Source organism: Podarcis gaigeae (assembly GCF_964106915.1).
Source record: "Podarcis gaigeae genome assembly, chromosome: 7".
NCBI classification, from domain to species: Eukaryota; Metazoa; Chordata; class Lepidosauria; order Squamata; family Lacertidae; genus Podarcis; species Podarcis gaigeae.
The window spans coordinates 9,305,896-9,319,421 of record NC_139683.1 but is presented as its reverse complement, the minus strand read 5'-3'; the positions used below and the strand labels follow the sequence as shown (position 1 = coordinate 9,319,421).

Sequence of the window (13,526 nt, the reverse complement as noted above, 5' to 3'; positions counted from 1 at the left end):
TTTTGTGTGATGGGTTGAGCAAGTCTCATCTTAAACTGTTGTATATAGATGGGTGACTTGGTTTTCTGCAAAATTTAGCTGGCCATTGAACTGGAGAAGTTTAACCCTAGCCTCCTCCCTGTGTTGATGCACGCATCCTGAATGCCTATGCTGGCTTTGATCACTTCCCTGTGCTCAATGTATTTATTGGGACACCATAATACTCCTTGATCCCAGTTACTTAGATTTAGAGTCACAAGAATTCTGTTCAATTGTTCTAGTAACCATACTAGAGCAATTTAATCACCAAATCCCTCCTAGAACCAAATGGAAAGTCTGGGTCTCTTTGGTTTGTGTGTGTATATATATATGTGTGTGTGTGTGTGTGTGTGTGTGTGTGTGTGTGTGTGTATATCCCTCCTGCAAACTGCAATCTAGCACTTTGCAAAGAGAAATTGTGCTGAAACGTGGAATCTGTTTAGAAACATTACATTACACAAAATGAGGCCAGCGGTCTATGCGCCTTGAGGGCTTCCCATGTTTTCCACACAAGTGTTTCCAAAGAATGGTAACGGGGCAAATGCAGACTGCTGCTAATAAATCAATTGCCTATGTCTGCTCACTATTTAATGTTCTCCAGAATACATAAGATTTATCACAGAGGAATTGTGGAATAATGGTAGAGTATGGAAACAAAGTCCACCGGGGAGATGTACTACATCATTTGGATTTAGCACTGCCATCTGCTTAATAGCACTGAGATGACTACCGAGGTACTTATGATCAACCATTCATAGCAGTGACAGATGCTGCAGAGAGTTAACATGGCAGAGAATGAGCTTTGTTACTAAAATTTGGATTATGTGACAAGGTTACAGAAAAAGGGAGGGGAAGGAGTGGCTACGTACCTGCCCATTGCCACTGAAATGCTTCCTTTTCACTGCATTATCACCTGACTGTTGGCTGCCCTCCAGGTTCTCAATCTGATCCGATATGAGAAAAGGCTTAACAGATTTTACAAAACTGATTGATATTGAGTTAATCATTTTGCACAAATGCTTACCGATCTAAAGGAATGTACAGACATGTTGACTTTGAGGTTGATTTGTATTCACACTAGCTGCCTGAGTAAACTCAACATGGTAGGATTGTGCTAACACTGTTGCTTCAGGCCAGGTCAGTTACTGATGGAGCAACAGCTAGCTGGCTTTGTAGAGTCTGGGATCTCAACTCATGATGGCTGCAGGATACTAAGGCAGTTTTGGAACCATTTTAAGGTCTGGTCCAAATGACTGGGTGGCGCTGTCTCCAAAGAACAATTTTGGACCTCATGGTATTGCTAGAATTAATATTTGTGTGTGATTAGTGTAGCTTTAGGGATGGTTGCTGTTCCTTAACTGTAAATGGAAACCTGACATTTGGCTGGAATGCATATCACCCAAGTGGTGAAAGGGTGCCTACAAGAGGCCAGCACTGTTTTCTCCAGCACACTCTCCCAAGCCAATTTGGCCAAAGGAGACCAACAGATCACACTCCCAGCCAGGGCACAAAATGTTCCCCCTCTCCTTTCCTCTCTCCGGTCCAGAGAGTTTGTCCTGCTCTGGAGTTCAGACGGGCGTTGAGGAGTCCTTCAAGGGCGTCCAGGTGACTATGATGCAGAGACAAGGTTGAGCAGGGAGAAAGAGAGAGATGGGGGCAAACTCACAGCATGGAGCTGAGCATCACAAGGCTTCTGCACCTTCCTGTTGTGTGGGAAGGGAACTTCCAGTAAGAGACATATTTACAGTAGGGAAAACTGGGGCATCGTCACCGCCTCCTCAGATTTTCTGCCCTGAGCAAGTGCCCCATTTGCCCTCCTGTAAATTTGCCTGTAGATGTACCTCTTATACACACATACTTATCACAAAATTTGGTCTCAACAGCTTGCTTGGTGCCATACAACCAATGCTTTGGGGTATAAAGCCCTTCTCTTCATTACCACACACTCTTTGCAAATGGCTGTGGGTTTTATTCGTTTGTTTGTAGTAGGAGGAATGTGTACAGAATCATCTTTTTCTGCAAATGCACCTATAAGCAAATGATGTGATTCTGGAGAAGTTTTGAAGCCACGGTGGCTCATACAGTTGAAGGCTAAATTAAGCACCTGAGACCAATAAAGAATGACGGTAGTCTAAAGCAAAACAAGTGTGTTGCAGAGAAATGATTTCACACATGAAAGCCGTAGTACCTTTCTGAGAGGCTGAGAGCACCAAAGCTGTGGTGTTCCACCCTGCAGTTATCAATCACAGTCTGAATGGCCTCGTGCTGCTGCAGAGGCAACCTGCAACATTCTTCTTGTTTTTGTTTTACTCTGTGTTTAATTAGAAAATTCAACTTTGGAGATACTCATTGGAGGCAGATGTTTAGAAGTGGTAGTGTTGAGATTTAAAAGTTGTACTAAAATTTAATTGCTTGCATTGTGCTTCCAGTGCGCTGAATTATATTTAAGTCGACTGTGCACCTTCAGGGCATACCCAAATACTTAACTGCACTAAAGTTGCAATCTTGCATGTGGTTACAAGTCCCAGAGCCTTGGTTGCCTAAGAAGAGAGATGTTGAGGCTCAATCCTATCAGAAGAAACTTAAGTTCTCTGACCCAAAGGATCTAATCTCCTTTCCCAGATCTGTGTGATGATGGAAGGGCCCACTGGACATGCCTAGATATATTGCTTTCATTCTAGGGCTGAATCCTAGTTCTGACTTCAGTGAGACTCAGGCACATCTTAACTGTGCATAGAACTGTAGCCTTACATGACCCAGTTGTGGTGCTGAACTGTGAAAGAGGGCATGCCATTATACCATGATCTGTGAAATAGCACTGATAAAGTGCACTGGCTGATTAGTGCCATTCAGATAAGCAGGGGCAATAATGTCATGCAAGCAACAACATCCCACACCAATTCCTTAAGCCATTAGCCATTTCAGCAGTGACTTTTGAGGGTGTGGGGAGGCAATGCAACCGACACTTCTCTTTTCTGTGCCTTGCCATTAATGTGCAAGATAGGTTTGGGGCAAAATAGAGTACAGCAAGGAATAGGATTCAGAAGCCGGTTGCAATTCCTGCTCCTCTTGCTTGCTATCACATCCAAAATTATATTTGATGGCCTCCAACTGAGCAGAATGTACTGTAGAATTGGTTGTAGAGCAAAAAGTGCCGGGACTGAAACTTGACACAACACACAGGCATTTTGTAGGCATTCTGGTCATCACAAATCTGTTCGCATCACTCCTGATACACCTGGTACTTGGAAATAATAACCTTCTAAGATTGTTCCTGAGAGACAATATAAATGATGTGATGACCAAGCACCTGATTCAGTATACGCCTGTATGAATGAGAGCGCTTTCTGGATGTAGGTATTTGATTTGGATGTTGCCAGCCAGACAAGTTTGCTGGTGAAAGAGCCATTTCCCTGTGGGCAGTCAGCATAGCAAACAGTTAAGACTACCAAGGCCTGCCATAGTTGGGGTAGCTGTTGGCATGTATAGAAGACTAGGGAATTGATGGTGTTTCTTCTCTGGCTTCGTACTGAGTTTTGGAGCAGGAAACGGCAAAAAGTTTGGTCGCTCCAAGTACCCCCTGAAACCAGTATGAGACCTCCAGCCTATTCCACACACTCCTTTCTCACCCACTCAGCATGAAATGGAAGACTCTTTCCTACCTCCTCTGATTTCCCTGTCAGGAATAGCTGATGGCTTAGGTCCTAGCTGTCTGTTCAATAAATCATGACACAGTGTCAAATGTCATGCGTTGCTCACCCGAGGTTGCATTTTCCTAATTTTGAGACCTGCTAAGGAACAGATTATTGTTATTTTGTCCTGGTAATGTAAAACCACAACATTCAAAGAGGATGTACTTTCTTTTTCCCTTGTATGAATTTAGGTGTTTGCGAGATGGGGCTGTAAAAAATTAGTTGACATGTGTATGCAAACAGGTGTAGATGTGCCTTTAAAAATCTAGTTCTTGGGCCTAGGTTGCCTTTTTCTAATCTCCTTCCGACACCCGAAAGGCTGATGCTTACAAGACTTACTTTCCTAGAAACATTGTGCATGAGATGCAACAACATTCACACAATACGGAAGCTTTCCTTTCAATGGTCAAATAAGATTCCAGCCTCTGTGGTAGTGAGGGAGAAGTTTGGGAGTTGCAGACTCACTTTCTCTCACCAGAAACTTAGTTTGATGTAGTGGTCTAAGTAAGAGCATCTCCTCTGCTGCCGTATCAATAGGTGTCTCTTAGCAAGCCACTGTCCACTCTCTTAGCCTTATTCTCTCTCTCCCTCAATGCAATATACTGTAGGGATAACAAAACTGATACAACATCACACAGTCTTTGTAGAGACCATTGCGGCAATGTTTGTGAAGCATTTTGATCATTTAAAAAGCAATATGTAAATACTGTTCCATGTCATATAAGGAAGTATTTCATTAGTAGAATCGTAGAGTTGAAATCCGTATAGTTAAAGCCATGGTTTTCCCGGTAGTGATGTATGGAATTGAGAGCTGGACCATAAAGAAGGCTGATCGCTGAAGAATTGAAGCTTTTGCATTTTGGTGCTGGAGGAGTCTCTTGAGAGTTCCATGGACTGCAAGAAGATCAAACCTATCCATTCTGAAGGAAATCAGCCCTGAGTGCTCACTGGAAGGACAGATCGTGAAGCTGAGGCTCCAGTACTTTGGCCAACTCATGAGAAGAGAAGACTCCCTGGAAAAGACCCTGATGTTGGGAAAGATTGAGGGCACAAGGAGAAGGGGACGGCAGAAGACGAGATGGTTGGACAGTGTTCTCGAAGCTACAAACATGAGTCTGACCAAACTGCGGGAGGCAGTGGAAGACAGGAGTGCCTGGCGTGCTCTGGTCCATGGGGTCACGAATAGTTGGACACGACTAAACAACTAAACAACAACAGAGTTGAAGGGGAGTATGAGGGTCATCTAGTCCAACCGCCTGTAATGCAGGAATCTTTTTGTCTGACATGGTTCTTGAATCCACAACGCTGAAGAGTCTTGTGCTCTACTGACTGAGGCTGGGAAGCCTGTGGCCCCTCCCATACAGCAGAGATTGGTACATTAGGGCAACTGAGGAACTGCCCTACCATTTTCAGGCAGCCCTCACCTTCCCCATGTAAAATTCAGCAGGGAAGAGGACAAATGTCATAACTAGAATAAGGTGCCACTGACTCCATCTGCTGTTGTCCTCTTTGCCTTCCACCCTACCAGTCCCAATGAGTACCACCCACCACCACCTCCAGATTTTACTGGTCTCCAACTCCCATCAAACAAAGTTAGCATGGCCACTTGTTGGGGATGATGGAAGATGGGAGTCTGACAACATCTCCAGGACCGCAAGTACCCCGCCACTGCAATAGAGAAACCAGCCCTTCTCTGGACAGTAGAACACGAGCCAATGGCGTCAAGTTACAAGGAAGGAGATTCCAACTGAACATCAGGAAGAACCTTCTCACAGTAAGAGCTGTTCGATAGTGGAATGGACTCCCTCTGGAAGGGATGGACTCTTCTTCCTTGGGGGTTTATAAGCAGAGGTTGGACCTGCCACGGATGCTTCAGTTGAGATTCCTGCATTGCAAGGGGTTGGACTCGATGACCCTCGGAGCCCCTTCCAACTCAATGATTCTCGCACATTCTAGATTGAAGAAGTGTGTGAGATTCTGCTTTTCAGGAGAGAAGAACTTTTCAGTTGCCAGTGTGGTATAGCGGTTGAAGTGTCTGATTAAGACATGGGGGACAAGAGTTCAAATCCTGACTCAGCCATGAGGCTCATTGGTTGATCTAGGGCTGTCACTGTCTATCAGCCTAACCTACCTCCCAGGGTCATTGTGGGGATAAAATGGGGAGAGGAAAGAATCATGTACACTGCCTTTAGTTCCTTGGAGGAAAGGTGGAATAGAAACATAATAGAAATAAACAAAAATTCACTGCCCATCAAGACCTACAGCCTCCCACTCTTCCTGTACCTTGGCACCAATCCACAGTAATTAATTCAGAATAAAGTAGGCAACTGGCGCAGAATTTTGTCATTTCATTGTGTCGTATTCAAGCCTGACAGGTGGACTGGACAGTGTATTCAAGCCCCCTTCCTTACACTTGATATAGACAGAGCATTTTGGGTGTTTAGCTAAAATAAGATTTAGAACGAACAATCCAAAGAATTATCCGCGTTGATGAAACCGTATCACGGAGGGGGCTGAGGCTTGCAGTTCTCAGAGGAAAAAGTGGTGGGGGAAGAGTAGAATACTCAGTTGGCGGCTGTCCTAATCGCATTCATGTTCATAGCTTGTGGAAGAACCATGGGGAATTGGGGTTTGGTAGAACTGCCAACACAGAGAAGAATTGAAGATCAAGGTTGATGTTATCTCTGGTGCCAGACAAGAGCATCATTAATACTACACAAGCATAAAAGGCAGCAAGCTGAATTAATGGGACGATCTCTGTGACTGTTATGTGGAAGTTGCCATGTTTAAGGGCAGGGGAGACTGAAATATCTCTTCATTTGAACAACTTAGGCTGCCTCGTGCATCACTTTTATTTAGGTGTATACCTAAAATATTATAAGTGCATACTTGAAAAAAAAATGCAAAGTTCTAGTGAAGACAGACTTGTCTTTGCAGAAGTGCATTCGGTTGTTGAATATTACTTTATCTGATATAAAGTTGATTCTTTAAAAGTCATATTTTTATTATGACTTAATTTGTACTGGATCAGATTGTTACAAGAACTTTGCTGCATATTTTTGTTGGTTCTTCAGCTTGTTGTAGACCGCCTTGTGTATAGAGAGATAGAAAGGCGGTATATAGATTAAAAGTAGAATGAGATTAAATGAAAAAGCCCTTGGGTTGCGTTAGAAAAATGTGTGTTTTCAAGTTTAGCAGAATTCCATTGGGCAGCCAGTACTTTTCCTGGTTTACATCTCAGTGGCTCTTGATGTAACATGAATAGGCAGTTCTCTTTCTATGTGACTGGATGCTTTGGACTTGAGGCTCTATTCAGCCAGAACTCTGAATATTTTTACCGTGAGCTTCCCAGTAGTACCACACAAGCTCTCATGTTAAGCACTGCATGGAGGCCTTTCCAAAGGTCAAGCAGATCCACAGTAGCTAAACGGCTAGAGCAGTTGACCCAAGGAGCCGAACTTGGTATAATAGCAAGGCAGTGCTGGGCATTCTTACCAACAGCTGGATTAGCAGCTGTACAGAAGATGCAGGCTGTTTCTTTCTGATAATACGTAAGCAGTGTTGCATTGTCCTCCCTTAAAAAAGTAAAGGTAAAGGTACCCCTGCCCGTACGGGCCAGTCTTGACAGACTCTAGGGTTGTGCGCTCATCTCACTCTAGAGGCCGGGAGCCAGCGCTGTCCGCAGACACTTCCGGGTCATGTGGCCAGCGTGACGAAGCTGCTCTGGCGAACCAGCACCAGAGCAGCATACGGAAATGCCGTTTACCTTCCCGCTATAAAGCGTTACCTATTTATCTACTTGCACTTAAGGGTGCTTTCAAACTGCTAGGTGGGCAGAGGCTGGGACCGAACGATGGGAGCTCACCCCGCCGCGGGGATTCGAACCGCCGACCATGCGATCGGCAAGTCCTAGGCGCTGAGGTTTTACCCACAGCGCCACCCGCGTTCATTGTCCTCACTTAGCATATTCTAAAATCACTGCAGCACAGCTTGCTTCCCACCCACACCGGGAAAATGGTTTTCGTTCCTCTTCAGAGGAAGAGTGCTTTAAGTATTGAACTGCAGCTCCCATGATCCCCAGCTGGCAAACCAATAGTCAGGGATAAGAATAAGAATTTATTATTTATACCCTGCCATCTGTGTGGGTTGCCCTAGCCACTCTTTGTGGCTTCCAACATATACAAAAACATTACACAGTAAATACAGGGCTGCTTTCAGATGTCTTCTAAAGGTTAAGTAGTTACTCGTCTTCTTGACACCTGATGGGAGGGCGTTCCATAGGGAGGGCACCACTACTGAGAAGGTGCTCTGCCTGGTTCCCTGTAGCTTCACTTCTCTCAGTGAGGGAAGCGCCAGAAGGCCCTCGGGGCTGGACCTCAATATCTGGGATGAACAATGAGGGTGGAGACTCTCTTTCAGGTATACAGGGCCAAGGACCTTTAGAGCTTTAAAGGTCAGCACCAACACTTTGAATTGTGCTCAGAAAGGTACTGGGAGCCAATGTAGATCCTTTAGAACCAGTGTTAATATGGTCACCAGTGTAGCTGCTGCATGGATTAGCTGTAGTTTTTGGGTCACCTTCAAAGGTAGCCCCATGTAGAGCACATTCCATTAGTCCAAGTGGGAGATAACCACTCTGGCAAGACAGTGTGCAGTCAGGTAGGGTCTCAGCCTGCATACCAGATGGAGGTGGTAGACAGCCACCTTGGACACAGAATTGACCTGTGTCTCCATGGACAGCTGTGAGTCCAAGATAACTCCCAGGTTGCGCACCTTGTCCTGGACATTGTGGGATGATGGACGTTGTAGTGTGAAACATCAGGGGAGTGCCACACTGGGACAGGTGCCTTAGATCATCTCTCTCTTGATGAGTGCAATCTCTAGTTGGAATGTATTTGCCTAATATTGGGTTGGATAGCCGTCGCAGCCCTTCCATAGTTAAGGCAACCAATCTGTGCTCCCAGTGCTCATCTTCTCTTAAGCATTGTTCATTCAACTGTTCCTGTGGATTGATTGAGGAGAGAACGTTGACTGATCCATGGAGAAAACCGGCCCATTTCAGCCCTGTAGCACTGCACTCTCCTCTAAAGCTTGCCTTCTCCTTCGAGGTGGCTTTGCTTTTTGCGGCAGTGTTTTTATTTTGATTTGTCTGCCACCCTGGGCGATGTGTTGGAAAGGCAGAACGCGAGGAGCACGAACAAATAAAATCTTAACGATTCTGACAGCTTGTTTCCAAAGCGGTTTTTAGCATATTTATTATTTTTATACAGAGGCTTCTGATTAGGACGGACGCATTCTGAATTGCCATACTTCACAGCTATTTCTGCTCGGGCACTTTCTCCGAGGCTGAAACCCTATATGTTATTTAAATAAACAAATGAGCCCTGGATTGCAAAATTCAACACCAAGCAAGTACACAGCTAGTGGGGTATGTTCAGCTTGGCAGGTTGCAAGTTGTTTAAGCCTGTGCAGTTTTTTTAACAAGCGATCGTTCTCCCTCTTTGACTCATGAATGATTGCGGGACTTGGTTTTTCTTCCCCGCCTAATAGCTTTTCCTCACTGTATAAAACTTGCTATTATTTCTTGAGGTCCAAGGACAGGAACTTGTTGTGGGGTAGAAGGGAACCACTGAAGGTCCCTTGTTGTCTTCAGCAAGTCTCTGATTATTGGTGCGCAGAAAGAGTGGCTGTCACATTGCACTCTCTTCCCAGTGAATGTTTCCTGGCAGGTTAGCTTGGGATAGATGATATTCAATGCCTGATGTCTAGAATGCATGGTCTCTGCATGCTTTCAGTAAAACTTGGAGCTTGTCCTCAGTCCAGCACAGTCCCTATTGTGCAAGTGCTACACATTGTGTGACTCTCAAGATTGGCAGCCTACACAACAAGTTTTCCTGGAGCTGCCCACCTCTGTGTTCTGGAGCCGTGCCTCTTAGCATGTGCAGAGTGCCAGTAATCTTAGAAATTAGCCAGATTCATTTTGGAACTGGCATGGGTCAAATTGCAACCGTGTGGAGATCTCTGGATGCCAGACTGGCAACTGGGGAAAGCGGAATATCCCCTAGAGAAGGATCTGTAATATTTTCCTTGAAGCTTGAATTTGTTTTATTCTGGATGTTTTTATTTGATGTGCCGGCATTTGAGATTTGTTCTTTAAAATATAAAGCGGTATAGAAATGAAATTAACTACAACAACCATACAAACCTCAATGTAAAAAGAAAAAAAGGCGCCTAAACATTCCATTGTGGCAACCATAACCTAAGTTTAAGGTGCCATTTAGTGATTAGAATTTATATCTAATCTAATCTAATTATTATCTGAGTTTCTGAGTGCCAGACGTTTTAAGGGACCTAATTTCAGCTTGTGCAGAGTGTGTTTTTTCCCCTTCTGACAGAAGGTTTAAAAAAACACCCCTAAAAACTTTTATAGCACCTACATTTGCTATTAAGAATGTATTTTAAAGTGCAATGCACAATGCCTTTCCTTGTGATAAACACCATCTTGAAAACATACCTCAGGAGAATAATAGACTCATTGAACATCCATTCTCCCCCCCCCCCCCAAGACCTAGTAGGTGAACTGGCCAGGATACAACCCTTAAATTTCCCCTGTGGCCAGCTAGGTATATTTTGGTTGTGCCTCACTTTCTCTTGCCACCTTCCGTAAAGTTCCCATATTTAAGAAGTATCCAGGTTCACTTCAATCTGCCTGCAAAATGAAGGCTTGCAGGAGCACAATTCAATTACATGTTGGGGGGACTAAGAAGGGTACACAGAAATGCAGGCCTCACCCGAGCAAACAGCTCCAGCCACCTCGCGTTATAACTTTCTGATGTGGTTATTGGCGCTGAAGGGTCTGCCTGCTAATAAAGTTTTGAGGATTCTCCCCCCCCTCCAGATACCTTCAATGTAAATAAGCGAATTTTCCCTTCCCACCAAGGATTATTGGTTTTGCTGTTTACATGCCATGAAAGGCAAGTCGCTTTCGGTTTAACAGGCACTTAGGTTTGTAAAATGAAGCCCAGCCAAAGTAATTCTGACAGGATTGACAGGTAAGAGGACGGGGGCTCAGCTGCTTTCAGGCCTGCAGACTTGATGAGTCGTACAATAAGTAATCGGATACTGTATGGAACGATAGCAAATGTCAGTAAAAAAATTCTCTTATCAAAATATGAGTGTGCATTGGGCGGGGGGTTGCTTTCGTGGAATTAAAAAGTGATGCTGCAACGTGCCCTCCTGTAAAGATTTTTGCTGGTCCTTTTGATCTGGCTATGTTTCTGGAAACCTTTGGGTTTCCTCAGTGAGCAGATGGCTTGGAGGAAAGATTGTCCACAATTATCAATCACCCTCCATTTAATGCACATCCTCTAGAGCACGCATGTCCAACTTGAGATCTACTCCCACTATTAAAAAAACCTGGCAGTTGAGTTTTTCTTTGCGGGGCCAGAAGGTCCTGGGATCTACCAGTAGATCACAATCTACCTGTTGGACGGCCCTGCTCTCTTATCTCAATTAGCTGGGTGAAGAGACAGAAAATGTTGCCAGTCAAAGCCAAGTCATAATAGACTAGTTAGCCGTTGACCCAACAGCATGCAAGAGCCCCTCTGTTTCTTTCTAATGTGCTTGAAACAACTTGCCTTTGTGAACCAATTTGTCTACTAATTGCAGAATAATTCAGATCAGCAAAGCAGGTATAAAAAGGCCTTTCTCTTTCCCTCGTTAAGAGGCCAGAGATGGAGGACTTTTGTGCTGTGACCTCCCACCCATGGTGGTTTGTCTGGCTGCTTACCATTATGTGCCAGATGAAAGCCTTTTCATTCTCCCAGGCTTTTAGAGTATTGCAAAATGTAGCCAATCGCTTATGTTTTATCTGCCAGTGGTTTTTATCACATGTTTTTTGTTGTTATTATTGTGTGTTGATGGATTAAATTTGTGAACTGCTTTGGACCCAATTCTGGTAAAAACAACAACAAAACACACAAACATATTTCAGCTGACCTGGCTTCGTGTAAAACATCTTGAACCCCTTATGAACATAATGCAGTGGTACCTCTGGATGCGAACGGGATCCATTCCGGAGCCCCATTCGAATCCAGAGCAGAACGCAACACACGTCTGCGCATGCGCAGGTTGCAATTCACCGCTTCTGTTCATGTGCATGACTTCATTTTGAGCGTCTGCGCATGCGCAAGCGGCGAAACCCGGAAGTAACGCATTCCATTACTTCCAGGTCGCCGCAGAGCATAACCTGAAAACGCTCAACCTGAAGCGACTTTAACCCGAGGTCTGACTGTAGAGCTATTTTACACTGAGCCACATGATCGCTCCACCCAGCCCAGAACTGTCTGTTCAGCTGGGAAATGGATCTCAAAGGGTAAAATATTCCCAAGCCCTGTTCAATGAGACCCCCACTTTGGGCTGGAGATGTAGGGAATGGAAGCTGGGACTTTCTGCATACAATGCAATGGCCCTTACCCCTGAGCAGTGGCCCGAGTTTGTGCCAAGGAACATCCCAGAATATTACTATTTTTTTTAAAAAATGTGTGGCTAGTAATATAATTCAATAGACCCAGGGCAATGTATATTTTAGTTGCATAAATAATTTCTGTGGCAGTTTACAATTCTGCAGGGGAAGTGGAGGTTGGGGGGCGGGAGGAAGGATCTAAGCAATTATTTTAAAAATTGGTGATGGGCAGGGAAGGGAAGATGTTCCAGGGTGGGAGAGGAGAGGAAAGGAAAGCTCCCAGGTGGAAACGAGAATGGTCCACCACTCTCTGTGTGAGATAAGGCTTAAGAGCGTTCTGTTTTTATTTAGATTAGTTCATTCTTAATTTTTTTACGAAAAGCGTTGATAAAATTTTATGGTTTTTTTTTATTAGTCGCCTCTGTGCAGGGATAGCCAGCATGGTGTCTTGCAGATAGCCATTGGTCAGTGGTGATGGGAGTTGTAGTCCATCCACATATGGAGGGCACCACGTAGGTGACCCCTGCCCAGGTAGCAGGTTCGGCATTGGTTTTTGAGTGGGCAGGGGGGACCTGGCTGCAAAAAGCACATTCTCCCAAGCTCTTGTGAGCTGTGTTCCTGCTGTATCACAATTCTTTTATTAACAGCTGGATTGTTTTTCTCTTTCCAAACAGTGGTGGCGATTACTATGATTATGCCCATGGCCTGAGTGACGACACATACGATTCTTACAGTGAGTAACTTTAATGTTCTGGGGGAAGCAAATTTCATGTAAAAAGAGAACGGTTCTCAGACATTTTGAACTTGCCACCTTGCATGAAAAAGAAAAATCTGCTCTCACATCTGCACACTACAAGACACCGTCTCCACCGAAGCGGCAGATTTCATTGTTCATGACATGGAGGAAGTGGGTAGAGAAACGTTTTTCTCCGTCTTTCATAATACTAGAACCCATCCCAGGATAGGCCAAAGAAGCTGAACATTCAGACTCGGAGTTGCTGGGGTGTATGAGCGAGTGAGGTCTTTTGCCTTCTGGTCCTGTTGGTGCGCTTCTTGTCAACATCTGGCCGGTCAGTGTGAGAACAGAATGCAGGACCAGATAGGCCTTGGTCTGATCCAGCAGCGCATTTTTGTCTTCTTGCTGTCTGGAGTTCTCCTGTCTTGCAAATGCTTCTTTCACTTTCCCTTGTTGCCATTTGCCGACTGCCCCGCCCCCAAACATGGTAGTTTCCCACTCGTGCATGAACACACACACACACACACACAGCAAACAGTCTGGCCTGTGTACAATATCAGCTAGACAAACTTTAGCATAGCCAACAGGTGCCTCCCAATTTACAGTGCTGTGTTTC

General features: G+C 44.7%; 1 protein-coding gene across 3 annotated transcripts in view; it reads left to right on the top strand.

The window, feature by feature from the left end:
• The window catches only part of KHDRBS3 (KH RNA binding domain containing, signal transduction associated 3), a 113,943-nt gene that overhangs the window by 88,218 nt on the left and 12,199 nt on the right, over positions 1 to 13,526 (top strand). For all 3 annotated transcript variants that reach the window (XM_083749344.1, XM_083749342.1, XM_083749343.1), the window contains exon 8: positions 12,849 to 12,907. Coding sequence is in view for 2 of the 3 variants with exons in the window: in XM_083749342.1 (XP_083605468.1) it covers positions 12,849 to 12,907 (59 nt within the window). In the remaining variant the exon portion in view is untranslated. The remainder of the gene's footprint in view (positions 1 to 12,848; positions 12,908 to 13,526) is intronic.